This window comes from Phoca vitulina, unplaced genomic scaffold, assembly GCF_004348235.1.
Source record: "Phoca vitulina isolate PV1807 unplaced genomic scaffold, GSC_HSeal_1.0 scaffold31, whole genome shotgun sequence".
Lineage (NCBI taxonomy): Eukaryota > Metazoa > Chordata > Mammalia > Carnivora > Phocidae > Phoca > Phoca vitulina.
In genome coordinates, this window is record NW_022589734.1 from 222,395 (window position 1) to 241,872 (window position 19,478).

At 58.0% G+C, this 19,478-nt stretch overlaps 1 protein-coding gene across 7 annotated transcripts; it reads right to left on the reverse strand.

Annotated features, from left to right (window-relative positions):
* Positions 1 to 1,343: 1,343 nt before the first annotated feature.
* On the reverse strand, positions 1,344 to 19,015 carry DDR1 (discoidin domain receptor tyrosine kinase 1). Of its 7 annotated transcripts, XM_032424910.1 has the most exons (19): positions 18,904 to 19,015; positions 15,558 to 15,723; positions 12,646 to 12,787; positions 12,454 to 12,556; positions 12,022 to 12,250; positions 10,496 to 10,643; positions 10,155 to 10,263; positions 9,514 to 9,700; positions 9,162 to 9,408; positions 8,546 to 8,641; positions 8,282 to 8,433; positions 7,198 to 7,363; positions 6,032 to 6,142; positions 4,666 to 4,910; positions 4,365 to 4,492; positions 3,886 to 4,104; positions 3,175 to 3,409; positions 2,468 to 2,617; positions 1,344 to 2,353 (listed from the first exon to the last, which is right to left on the reverse strand). In XM_032424910.1, exons 3-19 carry the CDS (start codon positions 12,743 to 12,745, stop codon positions 2,213 to 2,215), a joined length of 2,766 nt encoding a protein of 921 aa, XP_032280801.1. In that variant the 5' UTR covers positions 12,746 to 12,787; positions 15,558 to 15,723; positions 18,904 to 19,015; the 3' UTR covers positions 1,344 to 2,212. The 7 variants fall into 7 exon arrangements, with proteins under 7 accessions (XP_032280801.1, XP_032280802.1, XP_032280806.1 ...); XM_032424911.1 differs by lacking the exon at positions 15,558 to 15,723; XM_032424915.1 differs by lacking the exon at positions 12,646 to 12,787.
* Positions 19,016 to 19,478: the final 463 nt, after the last annotated feature.

Consider the following 19,478-nt stretch of genomic DNA (forward strand, 5'->3'; position numbering starts at 1 on the left):
GGACCTGAGAAACAAACAGGGTTTTAGAGGGGAGGGGGGAGGGGGGATGGGTTAGCCCAGTGATGGGTATTAAGGAGGGCACGTACTGCATGGAGCACTGGGTGTTATATGAAAACAATGGATGGTGGATCACCACATCAAAAACTAATGATGTACTGTACGGTGACTAACATAACATAATAAAAATTTTAAAAAAAATTAAAAAAAAAAAAACATGGGTCACAGTGGTTGGACTCACATAGGATTCAGCAGGACTTTTAGATCTATGACCTGGATCCCAAGGGGTTTTTAATACAACAGATTACCTTTATTGGTATCCTCATTATCCAATTGGCTCATTTTGTGAATATCATCAGCCAAGACCCCAGGGTCTTTATTTCACGTGAACTTCCATCAAGATAGGTCTGCCTTTTCCAATACTTGCAAGTGATTTTTTCCCCCAACCAATTTAAACTCTGTTAAATGCTCCGTTGGTGGTTGTGTTTCATCCTTCCAAACCTCTGAAATAATTTAGGCTCTTGATTCTGGCTCCCATCCAACTAGCTCCCACCTATTGGGTCATCTGTACATCTGATCAGCCAAATCCAAGGATTCTCTGCCTGGGACTTCCAGACCCTTGAAGGGGGTCTTAGAATTAGGGCCCAAAAAATTTACAGCTCCATTTTTATTAACCTCTAACAGAAATTTAGCATGTCCTCCAAGTATGAATATGAGCAAAACCCCCAGTAGTATTAGCAGGGCCTGGGACTTGTCACTGAGACACCGCAGCTCTGTTTGTATCCACTACCTTTGTAGAAATCTCCGAGTATTGAGTATCTTTTATGCTTATTACTATTTGGAGATATTAGTAGTTATTACACCTCCTGCTAGATATTGTTATTAAATATATTTTAAAAACACATAGGTTACTGTGTGATTTTTTTTAACATTTTAGTAAACTCTTTCAATTGATCTCTTCTGTGATCATATGAGATATACACGTGTGTGTGTGTGTGTGTGTGTGTGTGTAACGCATTTTAAAACAATTCTGAGGAGGAATAAGTAGACCTTTCTAGTCTGCCAAAGGGATCCATGGGTCAAACAAGGTTAAGACATCTAGCCTAATTCAGCCCCCTCCAAGCTTCCTGCAGAGCTCCCACTGGAGTTGACAAAGTTCACACATTCATGTAGGACCTGAGGTCCCACAGGCAAGGGCCTGGCTTATAGACAGAACACTGTGCTGGGCAAGATACACAGTAGGAAATGGAATGGGGAGAAGAAAGGAGAAGAAAGGAAATGGAAATGAATTGGGAGCAGACACAGGAAGCAGATTTTACCAAAACCCCAAGAAACCCACTCACAGCTGTGGAAAACTCAACCTTTATTATTACCTGCCTAGTGCAGGATATTAAAATTGCATTGAGCTAGATCCATATATTAGTGTAAAAATCTGTGTCTCTCCCCCCAAAAATGTACAAACCCCAAGTGATTATAGAAAAACCAATATGGCAGCTACAACAGAGATGTCCAACCCCAAGGCCACAGGCCATTGCTCCCTCTTTCCCCCTAATCCCAGTATTTAATCCACAGAAACATACAGGTTTAGAGAAGTTCTAGCTACAACACAGCAGGTGGGAAGTGGGGATGGCTGGGGCTGGGGGACAGGGATCACCCCCAGGTCCAGTGTTTCAGAGGATGGAGGAGGGAGAAACCAAAGCCAAGGACAATTCCAGGAGTTAGCACAAGGGAACATCTTTCTCCCTTTCTTGTCCTCCTCATTCCCCAGATTCTCAGCCCGTGGGATCCAGTGTGCGACGGAAGGAGAGAGAGGCTGGGGAGGCCACAGCCTTCTCTCTAGTAACCAGTGTTGTCCAGTGGGGCCCAGGTGCTCCAATAGGCCTTATCCAGTGTCTGCCCTATATGTGCCCCCATCTTCCCCCCCCCCACCAGGGATGGCCAGAAGAGGTCAGAGAGGATCCCATCCACAGGGCCAGCTGCGTGGGTGGCAGAGGCTTCGAAGAGAGGAGCAGGAAGGGGGCGTGAGAGTATGTCCCGGGAAGGGAAGGCGTCAGCTCCCTGGTAGGCCCAGCCCACATACGGTCACACTGCCTCTCCTTCAGAGGTGAAGGGGGGTCGGGACAGGGAATGGAGTGGGGGTGCCATTAAAATCCTCTTGTTTATTGCCTCTGGCTTTGCCTGAATCCTCCCTGAGGAAGGGGCAGCTCGGTGTGATTCACACCGTGTTGAGCGCATCTTCTGCCAGGAACCGATGTAGCTGGGAAAAAGGTGGTCGCTGCTCAGGCTCCCGGCTCCAGCACCGAAGCATCAGCTCATACAGGCCCAGCGGGCAGGCAGGGGGCCGAGAAAGGTACACCTGCATTAGACAGCGTGGACAAAAGGCAGGGAACAAATGTTCTTTAGTCCCCAAGATGATAGGCTCTGGCCCTCCCAGACCCACAACCCTAACTTCCCTCTCCTCTGCTCTGACCTGCCGGCCCTGGTCCCGGAAGAACTCCCCTGCATTCTCGATGACTTGCTCATCAGTGAGCTGCCCAAACGGCTGGGCCCGGCAGAGCATCAGCACCTCCCACAGGGTCACCCCAAAGGCCCACACGTCACTTGCAGTCGTAAACTTCCCCTGGTGTGTGGATAAAGCAACAAAGGCGGAGAAAGACATCAGGTAACACAGACCCTCCTCCCCTCCCCACAGGGAGCTCCACGTCCACTCAGCACTTTCCCGGCCCGACTCCCCCTGGCTGGTCCCCTCCCAGCAAGCCTGCTCCTCCCTCCTTCGGGCTCTGTCTTCTTTCTCAGGCTCCAGTCCTCTCCTTGACCTCTTCCCTCTTCTACCCCCCTTCCTCTCCACCCCGACCCTCATCTTCTGGTCCTGATTCTCTCCCAACTCCTGCCTTTTTATCTCTAGCCTCCTGTCTCCCCTAACCTCTCTTGCTCCCTGACTCCAGCCCTTGTACCCACTCTTGGCTCCTGGGCCCTTTCCCATCATACCATTCCTCCCTGCTTTCTCTGCTCCCTAGAGCCAGAGGGGACCTCACAGACCTCACGTCAGGGGTGAGGGACCTCACGTCAGGGGTGAGGGAACTGCAGCCCCGAAGGCAAGTGACTGACCGGGACCACGGAGCAGCCAGTGCACCCCTGCACGGCCCTGCCCCGCCCACCTCTCTCAGGGCCTCTCACCATGAGGATGCACTCCCAGGCCATCCACCGGATGGGCAGCACCGCCCGGCCCTGCACGCGGTAATAGTCCCCGGCATAGAGGTTCCGGCTCATGCCGAAGTCAGCGATTTTGATAGTGAAATTTTCCCCAACCAGGCAGTTCCTTGTGGCCAGGTCCCTATGCACAAAGTTGAGTGTGGCCAGATAGCGCATGCCCGAGGCAATCTGGGCCGCCACATGTAGCAGCATGGGGTAGCTGAGGAGGGAGCCAACAAGACAGGGTCACTGGGGGCTGTCCCAGACTCATCCCCACCTCACAGATTCCTAGGAGACAAGGTGGGGCCCACTCCCTGGGACCGGGCCACATCCACTCCTGGTGCAGAGATGGAATGCCCATGTACAGGCCAGGGGTAGGTGCCCACTCAACATTTGTTTGGCTCATCTGACCCAGGGAGCTGCTGCTTTGTTGTCTGAACTCAGGCAGTGAGGGTGAGAGAGAGCAGAGGGAGATTCCTGACAGAGGCCAGGTCCCTTCAGCACCCCCACTGTAGTAACTTCTGGCTTTTGCTCCTCAGGTCCCAGATGAACATGGCCATGTATTGCTCATCCCAGTCCCCACCCCCCTGAACCTCTACCTGCCTCCCCATCCCATGTTGGATCCAGGTTGCAGCAAGGGGAGAGGAACCCCCCCAGGGAGCTCTCAGGGAAGGGCCAGCCTGGGCAAGTGGGTACCTGATGGTGGGTCCCTGGGCAGCCTCCCCGTCTCCGGGGGCCCCCTCAGCCACCTTGTCCTCTAGCTGGTGGGCACTGAGGAACTGGTTAAGGTCACCATTCTCCATGTAATCAGTAATCATGCAGAGGGGGTCATCCTGCACACACACGCCCAGGAGCCGGATGATGTTTGGGTCCTTTAGCCTCGACATGATCTTCACCTCCTTCAGGAAATCATTCCTAGGAAAGCAGGGAGGTGGCAGGGCTACTGAGGGGCTTAGCTGTACTTTCTCTCCTGCCCATGTAGACCAGTGCCCTAACCCCAGCAGACAAGCTGACTCACTAGTGACACTGACACCTGGCTTGAGATCAGCCTGAGATGGAAACTTCCTTCCCCAGCCACTCCCGCCCTATTGGCCTCTACCATATTTCTCTCCTGATGGTTCCCCACTCTTCATGGCCTCCCTTCCCTATCCCCAGACACCATCCCTGGACCTCACCTGGCATTCTTGGTGGCATCTGGCCGTAGGATCTTGACAGCTACCAGCAAAGGGTGTCCCTTGCACACATTAAGGGGGAAATCAAGACTGACCAGATCTTGAGGGTTCTCTACCTCACACAGGTGCACCTGGGGAAAGAAGCTCATTTGTTAGAAAGTCACATGGTTCACTGAGGTCACAAGGTCAGCTGGGATAACACAGTCATGGATGACAGGTTCTGACCGATGGGGATGTATGGGCATGGCGTCAGAGCCCCAGACAGTCGAGACTCTACTGATAGCTGGGCAGGGATCCTCCTTACCTCCCCAAATTGGCCCTCGCCAAGCTTCTCCTTGAAGCGGAGCCGAGACCGAGGGAAATCCACTCTGGGAGGCCCATCCCCGGCAGCCCCTGGGGGCAGCGCGGGCACAGCATACGTGTTGCCCCCCGTGACGCCCTGCAGGGTGACAATGTCAGCCTCGGCATAATGGGGGACGCTGTTCTGGGGAGGTGGGGGCAGAAGCGGGGTACCCGGCTTCTCGGGCTCCATATAGTCCCCACTGCAGGCTGGAGGGGTGAGGGGAAAGAAGACAAGACGAGGCATCAGGAGCAGCCCCCGAGAGCCATGGTTCTCCACACCCTAGCCTCCCAAAGCCCCCTGTCTCCCAGTTGGGTGAGAGACTGGGTCTACCCTCCATCTTCTTGGTATTCTACCCTCCAACCTCAAACCAGAGAAGACGCTGGTATGAGATGAGAGTGAGCTGTTCCAGAATTTAAGGCAATGGAAATGGTTGAACAAAGAATATCATAAAGTCTGTTTTCTAGGGATCCCAGCACAGCCCAAGAGACCATGACAGAAGTCTTGACTGGAAGAGGAATTCCTCTACCCACCATCAGAAGAAGGATGGTGCCAGTCATCTGGTCACCCCCTACTTTCCAAACCCTTGTCCCACTCGCCGCCGGCCCCTCCTGCTCACTTGCCTGTTCTACCTACCCGCACCCCACCACACACACTATCAGCCTTGGTTCCTCCCTGCCGTGGTTACCCAAACCCTCCCTGACCCAACAGTCCAAGCTCAAAGACAAGCAGAGATGGGCACACAGAAAGGGGGAGAGGGGGACAGTTCCTCACAGCCAGGACAACAAGGAATCTACAGACAGAGGAGAGGAAGCAGAGCTGTCCCCTCTTAGCCCTGGGGAAGCAGCAACACTGAGAGAAGGCAACACCAAGGAGAAGAGGAGCAGACAGGAAGGGCAGGGTGTGAGCCTTCACCTCTGGGACTGCAGAGAGAGAGCGCATGGGGGGAGAGGGCAAGCACCCAGGGTGAGAGGCCCTCCTCCTCGCAGCTCTAGAGAGAGGGGAAACAAAGGAGGAGTTACAAGAGAACCTGGGGTCAGCACAGCAACCTCCTCTCTGGCTCTGGAGAGCAGAAAAGATGGGGTGGATGATGAGGAGGAGGACAGAGCTGAGAACCAGTGAGCTTTCTGCTCCTCTGCTCAAGGGAAAGGCTTTAAGAAGGAACAAGCACAGCAGAGGATAGCTAAGGGCATAAGAGCTTCCTCCTTGGGAGCTCAGGAGAGCAAAAGAGGCCACAGCAGGGAGAGAGGGAGTGCAAGGTGTGAGGACTTTTCCCTGCCCCAGTAGAGGTATGGGGAGCCTGGAGGAGCCTAGAGGCAGAGGGGCTTACCCTGGGTGTTGGTGGGTTTGGCCCAGGCGGGTGTGGGGGGGCCGGGGCCCCGAGGGGGACGGGCGTAAGTGGCCAGAAGGAGGCGGTAGGCTGGATTGGAGAGCAGCAACGCTGTCGGGAGAAGGAGGGAGGGGAGACACGGGGAAGGGATGAGACTCAAGGCTAGACAGACAGGGAGACCTGGAACAGGGCAAGACCAGGGCTGATGGGAATGAATGTACTGAGAGACAGGGACAGGATAAAACAAGGATCTGGAGAGTGCTGGATAGCTGGATGAATAATGAATGAAGGGATGGACAGATGGATGGGTAGATGGGTGGATGATAAACGAATGGTTGAATGGATGGATGGATAGATGGATGGACAGATAGACAAATGCATGGATGAATATATATGGATGGCTGGATGGATGATAGATGAATGGTTGGATGGTGGATGGATGGATAGATGGATGGATGGAGAGATAAACAAATGGATGTTTGAATATATATGGATAGATGGATGATGGATGAGTGACTGGATGGTGGATGGATGGATGTACAGATGGATGAATGGGTGAATGGATGTATGAACATGGATGGATAATGGATGGATAGATGGATAGAAAGAGGACAGATGGTGGTGGGATGGATGGATGGACAGATAAATAGAAGATGGATGGGTGGTTGGATGGATGGATGATAGAAGGATGAATGGATGTATGGATATTTATGGATGGACGGATGATGGATAAAGGGTCAGATGGTGGATAGAGGAATGGATGGACAGATGGATGAATGGATGTTATTAATACGGATAGAAGGATGGATAATGGATGGATGGATGGATGGATGGATGGATAGATTGATGAATGGAATGAACATGGCAAGTCTAGGAGAAAGGGGAGGGGCCAGGAAGACACAACGAGAGGGCACAACAAAGAAGAGAGAGATGTGTATGGGACACAGAGACAGGGATTAGGGGTAATACACGGAAAATTCTTGAGAGAAATTATATGGTAGGGACATGGGAGTGATATAAAGTGTGGTGACTAAGGACACAGAAATAAGGAAATGAATTGAAATTGGAAAGACAGGAAAAGAAGAGAATGGAAACAGAGAGGAAAAGGGATACAATAAGAAAATAAGCAGAGAATGGAGGTGGGACTAGAACAAGGCAGGTCTTACCAGAGCTGTTGGGGACACTGGGAGCAGAGTGGGGCGGATTCCCACGAGGGCGGGGTTCCTGGTAAGGGGGTGGCTCAAGAGGGCCTGGGCGGTTGTTGATGAGGATGGTGTCCCCAGGGACAGACAGATGGACTGTCAGCTCCTCTTCTAATACCCGGCGCTCGGCCTTGTCATGGGAATGGGAATGTTAACTGCACATGATTCCAGCTCATTAAATGCCAAGTCCCCCTTCTCCCCTTCAGTCCCCACAACAGTCGCATAGTGGTATCTACTGTTAACTCTGTTTCACAGGTAAAGAAACAGAGGTTCAAGAGCATGTAGGTGAGTCCCCCGATGTCCCACAATGGGATTCCAACCCAAATCTGACCAGATAGTTCTAGAATCATCAACCTTCATGCATCTCACCACCACCCAACCCTCGCCAGGAAGGCAAGGGCTTGGAGTGTGCCTGGCTTCTTCCTCTATAGCTCCTCTCTGCTCCTCTAGCTCCACTCTCCCCGCTTCCCATGTGGCTTCTGCCCCAAGAGGTTGACCAGTGTGGACTGAATCAACAGGCTCCGTTTGGGTTGGCCGGAGAGGAGTGTGTTGGGCAGGCGGGGAGTAAGGTCAGAGTGATTAGTCTCCCAGCCCCTCCCTGAGAGGTGGACTCAGGCTAACTGTACCCCTGAAGCCAAGTCCACTGCTCTTCTCAAGGAGCCTTTCCCCAGACCCACTCCAGGTTCTGGTAACTTCCCTCCTCTCATCTTGCATGCCCACGGCCCACGGTTGGTAACAGTTCTGTGGGAATTGCACTACTCTTCGCGATTTCCATAAGGCTGCCCGCTCCATTGCAACTGTCACTTTCCTAAGCCCGCCTCTGATTATTCTAATTACACTGTGTTCTGTGGTCCCCGCAGGACCCAAACTGACGCAGGCGCCCCCACACACATTGGCGTCGGCCTGGCCTCACTGCCCACACCCGCCCCCCCGCCTGCCCCCGCCCAGGCCCCGCCCAGGCCCCGCCTGCCCCCGCCCAGGCCCCGCCTCTCCCGCCCAGGCCCCACCCCCCACCCCCCCACCCCGACCCCGACCCCGCCCCGCGCACCTTGCTGAGGAGCCTTCGCCAGTGCAGCCGCCACAGCATGAGGGCGATGATGAGCAGGAGCAGCAGGATGATGGCCACCAGGCAGCCGATGAGGATGGCAGTTGGGCTCCCCTCAGCCTTGGCCACGGGCTGCTGGCCTCGGGGCTCCAGCTCTGGCAGGGACAGGGGAGTCAGAACCGCAGGAGGCTTCCCACCCTGGGGGGCCCCAGGGACGAATGGCAGCACAGGCCCCACTGGTCTGGGAGGAGGCCCCGGGCTGCTCACCCAAGCTGCTGAAGTTGGTGGGAGGTGGGCCAGGTGGCCACCAGGGAGCCGGCGGAAAGGTGCCTCCCAGGGCTGGAGAGGAGTCATTCACAACATCTGTTGGGAAGGATGAGAAGAAAGGAGGGAGTCAGATAGGGAAGAGGGACCAAAGGGAAGCTACTTGCAGGAGACCTATGGAATTCTACCACCAGGAGCAGGGGTGATACTCAGTGTGTGTACCAGCCCATCTGAAGGGGAGGGGCCGGGCTGGTGTGGATGTCAACGTTTTTAGTTGCTGGACTGTGAGGAGATACAGGATTCCCACGGAGAGAGCCCCAGGTGGGGATCTGGGGTATCAGGAGGCTGGAGAAGAGGCTATTCCTCAACCAGCACAGAGTACTTCAGGATTTTTACAGCCGACACTGTCCTACTGGCTCAGTATCAGTCATGAGTGAAGGGCTCATAAAGCAAGACAGGGATGGGGAAAGGAGTAGGGAGGCGTTCTGATTATTCAGGGCATCCCTGATTGGGAAGTCTCACGAGTGATAGATAGATCTGGTGCCAGGAGTGGATACTTTGGCATCCTGCGGGTTGGCAATCCCAGAGGCTGAGGATTGGGCATAGACCAGGGGCTTACCAGAGATGAAGGAGATTTCGCTGAAGAGTAACCAAGGCCCAGCAAAGAGGAAGCGGCACTGCAGAAAGCGGCCCACGCGGCCGCCCAGGGGCACGGACACAGCCCGGGCTCTGGGGTCCCCCAGGCTGCCCCCCAGGGCGTGGCGCACAGGCTCCCCCTCCCAGGCCATGGCAGGGCCCCGCTTGAAGCGACATTCCACCCCACCAGGCAGGCGGGCTCCCAGGGTGTGCATGTTGTTACAGTGGACCTGGGGGGGGGGAAGGGAGGATGGAACACAGGGTCAAGGCCAGGAGAGCCCAGGTGAGCACCCCAGGAGCAACCACCCTGGTCTCAGAAGAGCCGATGCGCTTACCTGCATGGCCTGGAAAGCCCTCAGCCGGTCAAACTCAAACTCCATCTCCACGTAGCCACCTGGGAAGCTGTGGTTGCTCCACCCCACATAGTCATAGCCTGGCCAGACCCGCAGCTCCTGGCTCTTCCTGAAGTCATCCAGCCCCACCACACCATCTGCCAGCTGACCCAGACCTCCGTACAGCAGCCTGGAGAGCAGGGGAGCAGAGGAAGCGGAGGGTGGGAGAGAAGGGAGCGCCACCCTTCCATGTGCTCTGCCACCCCCAGCCTAGACCTCCTGCCCCAACCCCCAGTGGCTCTCTCTTTCCCACCCCCAAGGACTAGCTCGGTCCTTTGCGGCTGCAGGCTGCAGGAAGGCACCGCCTCTAGGGAGCACCATGCAACCTATGGTGTGTACATTTACCGTGACAGTTTCCAACAGATGTGTCTTAGCAAAGGCGTGCCTTTTTCGAATTCGCACCAAGTGTCACATGAGCTAGTAGTCACCTTGCTACCCTTCAATCCTGATCCTATGTCTCCAAGGCCCCACCTAACCCATCCCTCTCCCCAGTTCTTGCATCTCACTGCCCAGGCCCCTGACCCCACCCACTACACTCTTCCTCCCACCCCAGGCTCAGGCCCTGCAGGGCCGGCCTCTCTTACCCGCCAACAGCGTGTGTGGTGTGTCCATCGTAGGTGGAATCATTGAGGTGCACCGCCTCAGATAAGTACATCGTCTGCCCCACGGGGGCCATGTAAGACAGGAGTCCGTCTGGGGTGGGGTAGGAGGAGGGGTGTTCTAGGCAGGAAGCCTCCCTCCCGCTCCCTTGCATCAGTCCCCTCTTGTGTCCCCAGACAGGCCCACGGGCATGGAGGAGACCAAGTTGGCCAGGCACCCCCTCACTCAGAGTGAGAGCTTCTCAACAGGAGAAAGAGGATCCTGGAGGCCCTTCTCCCCCGGCCCCAGCCCAGGAAGCGAATTCTCGGGGGTCTGAATGACTCACCCTTCCAGAGGCAGCCATAGAGCTCCACCCGCAGACAGACACTCATGACCCGGTCAGCCCGGGGGTAAAAGCGAACCAGCCGAGCCACCATGGGGGGTCCAAGGTCCTTCAGCACCACTCCCCCAGGGTCCTCATTACCTAAAATCACCTGTGGCCCAGGAAACAGGGTGGGTGAGTGGGAAAGGCTCCGGGTTGGACCTCACTCCCCAGTCAGCCGCTGTCCCCCCGCCCAGCACACAGTGGCCCAAGGAGACTCATGAAGGCTGGTGCTGAGCATACAGGGCTATGGGGTACAGCCAGGCATTTCTAAAATGAGGGGCTGCAGCAAAGACCTCCAACACATCTCTCAGCCTGCCGGTCTGTCCTCAGCCTCCAGTCAGCCTCGAGCGCCGCCTGTCTCCATTTGTCTCTAAGCCACGCACCCCGCCGTGCGCGGATTCTACCCAGTCCTCACGGCTCCGCACCTGTGCTGCGGCCTTCCCCCTCTCCCCTCACCCCATCCTCTCTGTTCGCTCAGCCGGCATTGGTTGAGTGCCCACCCCGTGCCAGCCACGTGCATTCTCAGTGGCAAGCCTCCCACCCTCCCCCTTCCCCACGCCGCACCGAGAAAAACCACTGTGAAGAGCCAGAGGCAGGGTGTGGGGCTGAAGCAGGGAGAGGCGGGCACTCTGAGGGGGTGACATCTAGAGGAGAACTGAGTGGAAGGAGAACCTGGGGACATCTGGGGGAGAAGCTCTCCAGGCACAGAGACCAGCAAGCAAAAATGTCCTAAAGCTGTGGGACGAACCCTTGCTTGTTCCAGGGACAGCAAGAAAGCCAGTGGGCCCAAGTGGAGCGAGAATATAGGAAAGAGGAGTATGGGAGGCGGACAAGAGCCAGGCCAGGCTAAGCTTCCGCACCCCGGAAGGAGCTTAGCTCTTGTTCCGGCAGAGTGGGAAGCCGGTGGAGGGTTATGGGCCTGGTGTGCCTCATCTGATTTGCATTTTCTCAGGTACAGTGGATGTAGCCTCCAGGTGGAGATACTTCAGGTGGAAACAGACAGGAGCAGGGAGAACAGTCTGGAGGCCAGCATGTTCATCTAAGCTGGGGATGGTGTGGGCGTGGCCTCGGGTGGTAGAGGTGGCGGTGGTGAGAAGGGGCTGGATTCAGGAAATGTGGAGGTAGAACAGACTGCCCTTGCTGGTGCTTTGGAAGTAGGGAGTGAGAGACCAGAGGAATCGGTGATATCATCCTAGCTTGTGGCCTGAGCAACTGGTCTGAGCTGGGGGAGGAGCAGGTTTGGGGTTGGAATGGGATTCAAATTCAGCTTGGGAAGTTTATGGTAGGTTTGAGACGCCCTTTAGACATCCAGGTGTAAACGCCCAGAAAGTGGTCATGTTTGCAACACGACATGGAGCTCAAGAGAGAGGCTTGGGCTAGAGAGGGTATAAATTGGGAAAGTCATCGCTGGATAGGTGGCATTTACAGTGTAGCTGGGGACAAGAGGAGAGTCAACCTTCCCTGGGGGCTGCCCACGCCAGCCTCACCTCCTGACCCCAGCGGTCCCTCCAGTCCATCCAGCGGTGGCCGTCCCTGGAGTAACGCAACCGGTAGCTGGGGGAGAACTCCTTGCCCAGGCCTCCCGCGTGCCGCCCCTGGGTGCCCACCAAAGCCACCAGGTGCAGCCGCCGCAGATCCACCTGCAGGTACTCCTCCTCCTTTGGAAAGACCGGCCCTGCAGGGCACCATGCCCCATCCCCGTCGCTGCTCTCCAGCCTGGGGGGGGGGGTGGCAAGAGGTCACAAAGAACATCTGGTCTGCCTCTGTCTCTAGTATTTACAGCCCCTCACGATGGGGGGTGGGGTTGCATTGGCACTGGCCCTCCCAGAAGCCCCTGGGCTTGGGCAGAGGACTTGGAAGGGCAGGAAGAAGCCCCACAGGAGCCCCCTCCAGAGCGGCCCCCCAGGTGTGCCAGTTACCTGCTGTGGCGAGCCGCAGTGGAGTCTGACCAAGAGCTGGAGGCAGAGATGTCCCCATCTGGAATGGTCCTGTCCTGCATGCCCAGGGCATAGCGGCACTTGGCTGGGTGAACACAGGCATACGGAGGGTCAAGGCCCCTGGCTCTGTCTCCCAAGCCCCATCCTCAGGGACCCAGGAGCCAGTCTTCTCACCAGGGTCAAAATGTCCCTTCATATCAGCATGTCCAGTTGCCACCAAGAGCAGCGGCGGCAGCAGCAGCAGCGGTAGGGAACAGAGGGCCCCTGGCCCCATAGCTCCTGACTCCTCAGGCCTAAGGGGGCGGGGGCAGCATCTCTGCAGGGGAGCAAACAAGTGGTAGGGTAAGTGAAGGGCAGTCCAGGGGCCCGAGTCACAGCCAACAACCGACGGGCAGAATGGGCTGCTTTGGGAAGAACAGGAGTAAAGTGAAAACAGCAATAGTCGCTTAACAGCATCGGCTATATTCTTAGAATGCTCGCCATGGGCCAGATGCTGGGCTAAACTCTGGTACCCACCCCACCTACAATCCCAGAATGCTAAGAGAAGTGGGGGACCCCAGGGCTTTCCAATCTCACTGTCCTCTAGCCCCACTAAGCCCAGTGTGACCCCTGGACCAGCAGCCCCGGCAGCACGCGGGCACCTGGGAGACAGGCAGAACCTCATCCCTCCCCTAGATCTGCAGAATCAGCATCTGCATTTTAACACAATCCCCAGGTGATCTGTGCCCACGAAAATTTGGGAATCCCTGCTCTTCACTGGGGCCCAGTGGCATGCACTACCTAAAACCATTCCAACTGGCATCTCCTTGTGAATCTGGGTATCTACCCTCTGCAGCCCCAACAGCAGGAGAAGCTGTTCTGACCTCACCTCTTCCTGGAGGTCTGCACTGAGTTCTCCAGGCCCTGGAATCTGGAGGAACCCCTAGTGCCACCCCTCATGTCCTTCTCCCACCTCTGCCATCAGCATCTACCAAAGCATCCTATCCCAGCTCTCCTCCTTCTGCCTTCCCTTCCTAAGACCCAGACATCCTGTCCCCCCAGTTCCCACTTTCTCAAGGTGGCTACCTCTGAAGGAAAAGCCCAGCGCTGAGGAAAAGCCTGAGTTGCCTTGGAGATGAGGGCGGGTCTAAAGACAGGGAGGCCAGGTCACCCCAGGAGGTAGGAAGAGTGGGGGGATACTCCCCCATCCCTTTGTCCTCCTCCAGCTGCTCCCATCATGCTCTAGGGCAGGAATGTAAGAGGCAGCTGAGACCCCACAGCTCTGAAGCAGCAGCTGAGGGGGCTGACTGAGTTGCGGGGGGCACCCAGGCATCAAAGAAGAGCTAGAACCAGAAGCATCACACCTGGTCCCTTGGAGGTCCAGGAGCCACGTGCAGGGGAGCAGGCTGCAGGGTCCCAGGCGGCTGGCCTGGAATTCCTGGGTGCCGCTCTCCACCCCCACCTCTCCCGGGAACAGCGGGGCCCTTGTTCCCCTGGGTAACCTTCATGCCTATCCCAGATGAGTCATCGGAGCCAGACGGAGCGAGAGGAGCTCCGGGCAAAGACACAAAGACAGGCAGAGGATAGGAGGCAGGGGGGGACAGGGCGAGAAACACAAAGCAAGAGGTAAATAGAGCAGGCTCAGAAGTACACGGCACAGAGCCAAGCAGAGAAACACAGATGTCTGGGACAATCCCTCCAACACTCCAATCACCCTATTTCTCTCTCACCGGGTCAGACACACGGAGGACAGGCTGAGAAGGCCTACCCCAACCCCACCCCACCTTACCCTACTCCACTCCGTTTCAACCCGTTACAAAGCAGGGACCTGGTCACAGCTTCAGGTCCTTCCCTCTCCTGTTCCACCCCCACCCCCCACCACAAACACCACCCACACAGCTCTGTGCACCCACACCCCCCAACACACAAACGTCAGCCGTGCAAACTTACAGAGCTGACTGTAAACACTGGGGCTCGATGTAGCATACACACCCACATGTGCGCAGGCGCGCGCGCGCACACACGCGCACACACACACACACACACACCTCTGTTGCAGACACTCTCCACAGACTTTCAGAGACAGACACATGTGACACCCACTTGAATCTGTTACACACATTTGCCCCAGCCGGGGCAATCACAGACACTCACGCACACATCAACGCCATCCACACGTCGGCCTTCTTTAAAATCCAATGCCATCGCTTAGTAAATAGCCATCTTCAGACATCTATGAACGTGAAATGACAGATACCACATGGTCCTGCGATTAGAGGACACCGTGAGACACACACACTCAGGCTCTCAGGCACAGGATCCCAAGAGAACTGGGGCCCACCGCCTAATACACACCAAGACCAAGCCAGAGGGAAGTCAAGGCGGTGGCTGGGCCGGCAATGAGAAAGAGGCACGGCTCCATTTTCCCATACTCTCAGCCTTCACCTGTCTCCACTGTAGCACTCACTCTGGACGCACCTAGGTGCCTGCAGCACTGGCTGGGGCTAGGGGTGCTGGGAAGGAAAGTCCAGCCAGCAGGGGACCCGGCCAGGCCGCGGCGGTGTGTGTGTGTGTGGGGGGGGTGGGACACTGAGGATGGTGCTCACTGGACAGTGGCCCAGTCTCACGACAGAACCAACTGACCATCCAGAGGCTGTCACTGGCGGGTTAGGGCGTCAGTGCCTCTCTCTGCTGGGCTGAGGGCAGGCTGTCCCACCGGGAGCTGACCGGGTGGAGGCTTAGCACTTAGCAGATGGATGCCCGCAGGGACGGGCCTGCTGGGAGGGCGGGCCCACTTCTCCAGGGGCCCGAGGGGATGATTCAACGGGGCCACACAAGAGCACCTGTCTTCCTGGGTGTCAGTTCCTTCACACTGAGTAAAGGGTCCTTCCTCAATGCTGGAACACACTTTCTCGGAGGTCGGGGAGGTCCCCCCACCCCCATTTTCAGGCAGGGACACACTTGGCGCAGCTGGACAACCAAGAACAGCCCGGGAGCGTCCTGCCTCCGCCGCCAGGCCCTCGCCCGGCCGCCGAGCCTCCCCTGGAGCCCCCGGCCTCTGCCTCGGCCCCTCCGCCCCGCAGGGGTCCTCCGCCCGCGCCCCCTACCTCTCATCGCTCTTCCCGGCAGACCCAGGCGTCCGACCCGGGAGCGGGGCCTCCTCGGCGGCAGGGCGAGGGGCGGGGGAGGCGCAGGGAGCCAGGAGCAGGGAGCGCGAGGCGCCGGCGGGGCTCGGGTGTCGGGAGGCGGCTCCCGCGAGCAGCTGTCGGGGGCCTGTTCCGGGGAGAGGAGCCAGGGCTGGGGCGGCTCGGGCCCAGGCGCCGCCTCCCCCCAAGCCCGGCTCCCCCTCCCGCCGCCCTCCGCCCGCCTGCCCGGGTCGCCGCCCTTCCCCCTCCCGGCCCGCGTCGTCCCCGCCGCTCCCACGCCCGGCGCCGCCCTCCCGGCCGCGCGCTCCCCTCCGCCCGCCACGCCCACCCCGCATTCCCCCGCGCGCCCCGGCCTCCCCCAGGAAACCACCCCGCGGTCCCCTCGACGCTGCGCGCCCAGCCCCCTCCGCCTACCCGCGGCCCAACCCCCAGGCCCCAGGGTCCCCACTAAAGGGAACAGCCGAAGCTGAGGCCCCGCTTGGGGCCTCCCACATATCCAGGCCCCGTGAGGAGATGGCCCCCTCCCTACTTCCCCTTTCTGGGCTCAGTTCCTGGAGAGGGAGGTGAAGGGGGCAGCCCCAGGGCACAGGGAAGGAGCAGGTTCCCACAGGCCCGGTGCCCAGCCCAGCAGCAGAAGTTTGGATGGAGGAAGGGAGCAGGGCTCACCTGTCCAACCAGGCCCCCCAGCCTCACACTTTTCACACCACCAACCTTTGCTTCTCTCTGGCACCCTCTGGCCTCCTGTCCTCTACACCCCAACCCAGATTGCCCCAGAGCCTGATGGCCCCCCACTCTCTCCTAGCCCCATTCTCTCTCTACTTCCACCTTCCATCCCCCAGTCCTCTCAAGGACCCTGCAGCCCAGACTCCAAGACCCAGGTTCCCTTGGGCTCCCCGCTCAAGGCCCGGGAGTCCTCAGGGCAAGCCTCCCTTGGGCCCAGGTGACGTCGAGGCTCTGACCACTGGCAGGCATAGGCCTGGATAAGGTGAGGGGGTTGTGGGGGATAGAGACAAAGAGAAAACTGGACACAGCCCAAAAGGACCAGGAACAGGAGTCCCAGAGAAGATGGGCAAGGAGGCTGGGTGAGGTGGGCAGGGCAGAGGAGCTGTGGTGGGAGGTGTTGCACCCCACTCGGGCTCAGGCCACCATCGCTCCACATCCACACCTGTCAGCCACCTATCAACGTCACCGGCTCAGAAAGATCTCTGAGTCCACTGCAGATCCCCGGCCCACTGCACCTCACAGCAGACATCAACTCACACCCTACGTACAGTCCCAACAACAGTCCCAAGAAAGAAACACGACGTCCCAACCAGACAAGTACACAAAAGTACTACCAGGAAGAAGTTGGCCCTCGGTGTGGGCAAGAGCTCCAAACCACCAAGGACACACCAATCCCAGCACGCCCAACTGCTAAGGGACTCATTAATAAACAGCCCCATGGTCACTCGGAGAATTGCCACTTCCCACCGTCCCCGCCGACAAAACCCCAGGGGTTCCCAAGAGCACGTACCCCTCTGGAGACAGCCGCTGGGGAATCTGGGCCCTGGAGAGGCTGGGCCGGGGGTGGAGCCAGGCCGGGGGTGGGGCCAAAGTTTCCCCAGTAACCTCACCTGGGCAGACTCTCGACCCCTCCTTCCAGGGACTGTGCTCGGAGGAACCCTGGGCTGGCAGACCGGGCTGGGCTGCTTCCAGAAGCCTCGGGGAAGGAGCGGCAGCCCCTCACATCCCACTGGGACATTCCACACCCCAGGCCCACGCTCCCGGGCCAGGTGGCATGGCGGGGCCAGACAGAGGGGTCCAGTGGGGAGAGTAGAGGAAACCATAGAATCCTGAAACTCTTGTCCCCTGGTCTCCCCCAGGAGAAATTCCTAGTCGGTGATGCCCACCTCGCCCCAGCCCAAAGCTGGAGGAGTGGGAGGGATGCAGGGTTGGGGCCCAGCGGAATCAAGTGACAGTGGAAAGGAGGCTGGAGCCGCCTGGAATGCGGGGCTCGGAGCCGAGATTCCCAGGGGCCAGAGAGGGAAATCCCAGTTATCCAGGGGCCCCTAGAGCAGTGCCAAAGGCTGAGAGTGTCCACACAGTTTTTCTTGGCCCTAGAGCCCATCCCATATCAGCTGCATCACTCCCAACTCCAGGGACCCCTGTGTCTTCCTGAGCCCCCAAAGGACAGTCCACCCCTCCCACATCCATGCCTGCCCTTCCAGCTTCTCCCCTCCCCTTCAAGCCAATGGTCTCCTGCTCCCCAGGAAGGAGAGGAGGGGAAAGAGCTCAAAAAACGTGAGAAGAGGCACGTAGGAGAGAGCAGCAGCTTCAGGCCTGCAGACCACCCGGTCACTGCAAGGAAGCCCACAGGACCAGTGAGAGGGGGGATGGACCAGAAGGGCCCACACACACTAGCTGCAGTTCCCTTCCCAAGAGATGCAGCTGCCTCTGGAGCAAGCAGGCCGGGTCAGCAGCTGGGGAGAATGAGAACTGACTGGGGGGGAGGGCGGTGGCAAGGCCACAACCAGGAGTCAGGCCTTGATACCACCAAGTACAAATGGGAAACTGAGGCCCAGAAGTGGAAGGAGGAGGGAGAGATGACATAGTATGGGGAGGAAAATGAGACAGCTCAGCGGTGGGCAGCCTGGGGGTGGGGAATGACGGCACAGTGGGGATGGAACTCAGAGGATGGGTGGGGGGGGACTAGGGGTCACAGAAAGGAATGGGGGCAGGATGGGGATGAGGGCACACACAGTGGAAGGAGGGAGACAGAGACTTGGGGAGAAGAGAGCTGGACAGAGAAGCTAACTGGAGTGGAGACAGGGGAGGGGGGCACTCAGAAAGTAGGGCAGGAAAGTGAGGAGGCCTAAAAGGCGGCAGAGAGACCGAGGGGACAATAAACAAGGGCAAAGGAGAAAAGAAGGGGTTGGAGTGAAACCAAGAGATGGGGGAAGAGGAGGGAGACTGAGGCACAGGGGTTGAAAGGAAGACACAGAGGGAGATGACAAGTGTAAGAGGCTAGGAAAGGAAGGGGCTACTGAGGGACGGACCAGAGGAGACACAGGCCTAATGGCTGAGCCGAACCTGTTTCTGGGTGACAGGACACGGAGGCCCCATACCTCCCTTTGGGGACATCCTAGCCCCTCAGCCCATTTGCGGCACCATGGCCCCCAACTCCACTTGGCATCCTTGGCCTCCTGCTGTGGCCAGGCTGCCTTCTCCCCCCCCCCCCGCACCACAGGCCCAGAGCACCTGGTCCCTCCCCGAGAGGGGTGGGCCCAGCTCCAGTCCCCACTGCTGCCCTCCCAGTCTGCGCTCTCACCTCCAGCTCAGGGTTCTCCTGGGTCCCAGTCCCCCCCGTCTCAGGCCTTCGGGGTTCCAGGTCCGGGGCTGCCAAGGCGCCTGGCTTTGTCCGCCTATCCCGAGCTGGGAGCAGCTGCCCCGGCCAGCTGCGGCCGCCTTCGACGTGACCATGGCAACCCAGCCCCGCGCCCCTCCCCCGAGCCTCACGGCCCCGCGGAGAGGGAGGGAGCCGCCGGGCCAAAAGAAAGGAGGGGAGGGGGCAGAGGACTTCAAAAGTGAACCAAAGGGAGACCCCAGACAAAGAGACCCCAGACAAAGGGGGATGAGGGAGGCAGCAGGGGGGGAAGCAGCATTGGCTAGCTGTGGCCCAGGGCTTACTTAGGCAGGGGGCGTCTGGTCCTGCCAAGGGGGGAAAATCCAGGCAAGGGAGGAGAGATTAGCATTGACTGGCTGCAGTCCTTTGGAGGCCTCCTTCTGGGTCCCTAACAATCCACTTCCTTCTCTCAGGATTTTCTGAAAAACACCCTCAGTTTTCAAGAACGGCCCCAACTTCAAACATATGCTGACCTGTCAGCTCTGAAATCAGATGTCCTT

What these genes read in the sequence shown, in the direction of transcription:
- DDR1 (XM_032424909.1), bottom strand. Translation starts at nt 14,448, where the DNA reads ATGTGGGTGTGTATGCTACATCGAGCCCCAGTGTTTACAGTCAGCTCT. An exon ending in CTATGGCTGCCTCTGGAAGG is followed by an intron (nt 10,264 to 10,495) that starts GTGAGTCATTCA and finishes ACCCCACCCCAG; the next exon opens with ACGGACTCCTGTCTTACATG. An exon ending in GCCCAGGGACCCACCATCAG is followed by an intron (nt 3,410 to 3,885) that starts GTACCCACTTGC and finishes CTCCCTCCTCAG; the next exon opens with CTACCCCATGCTGCTACATG.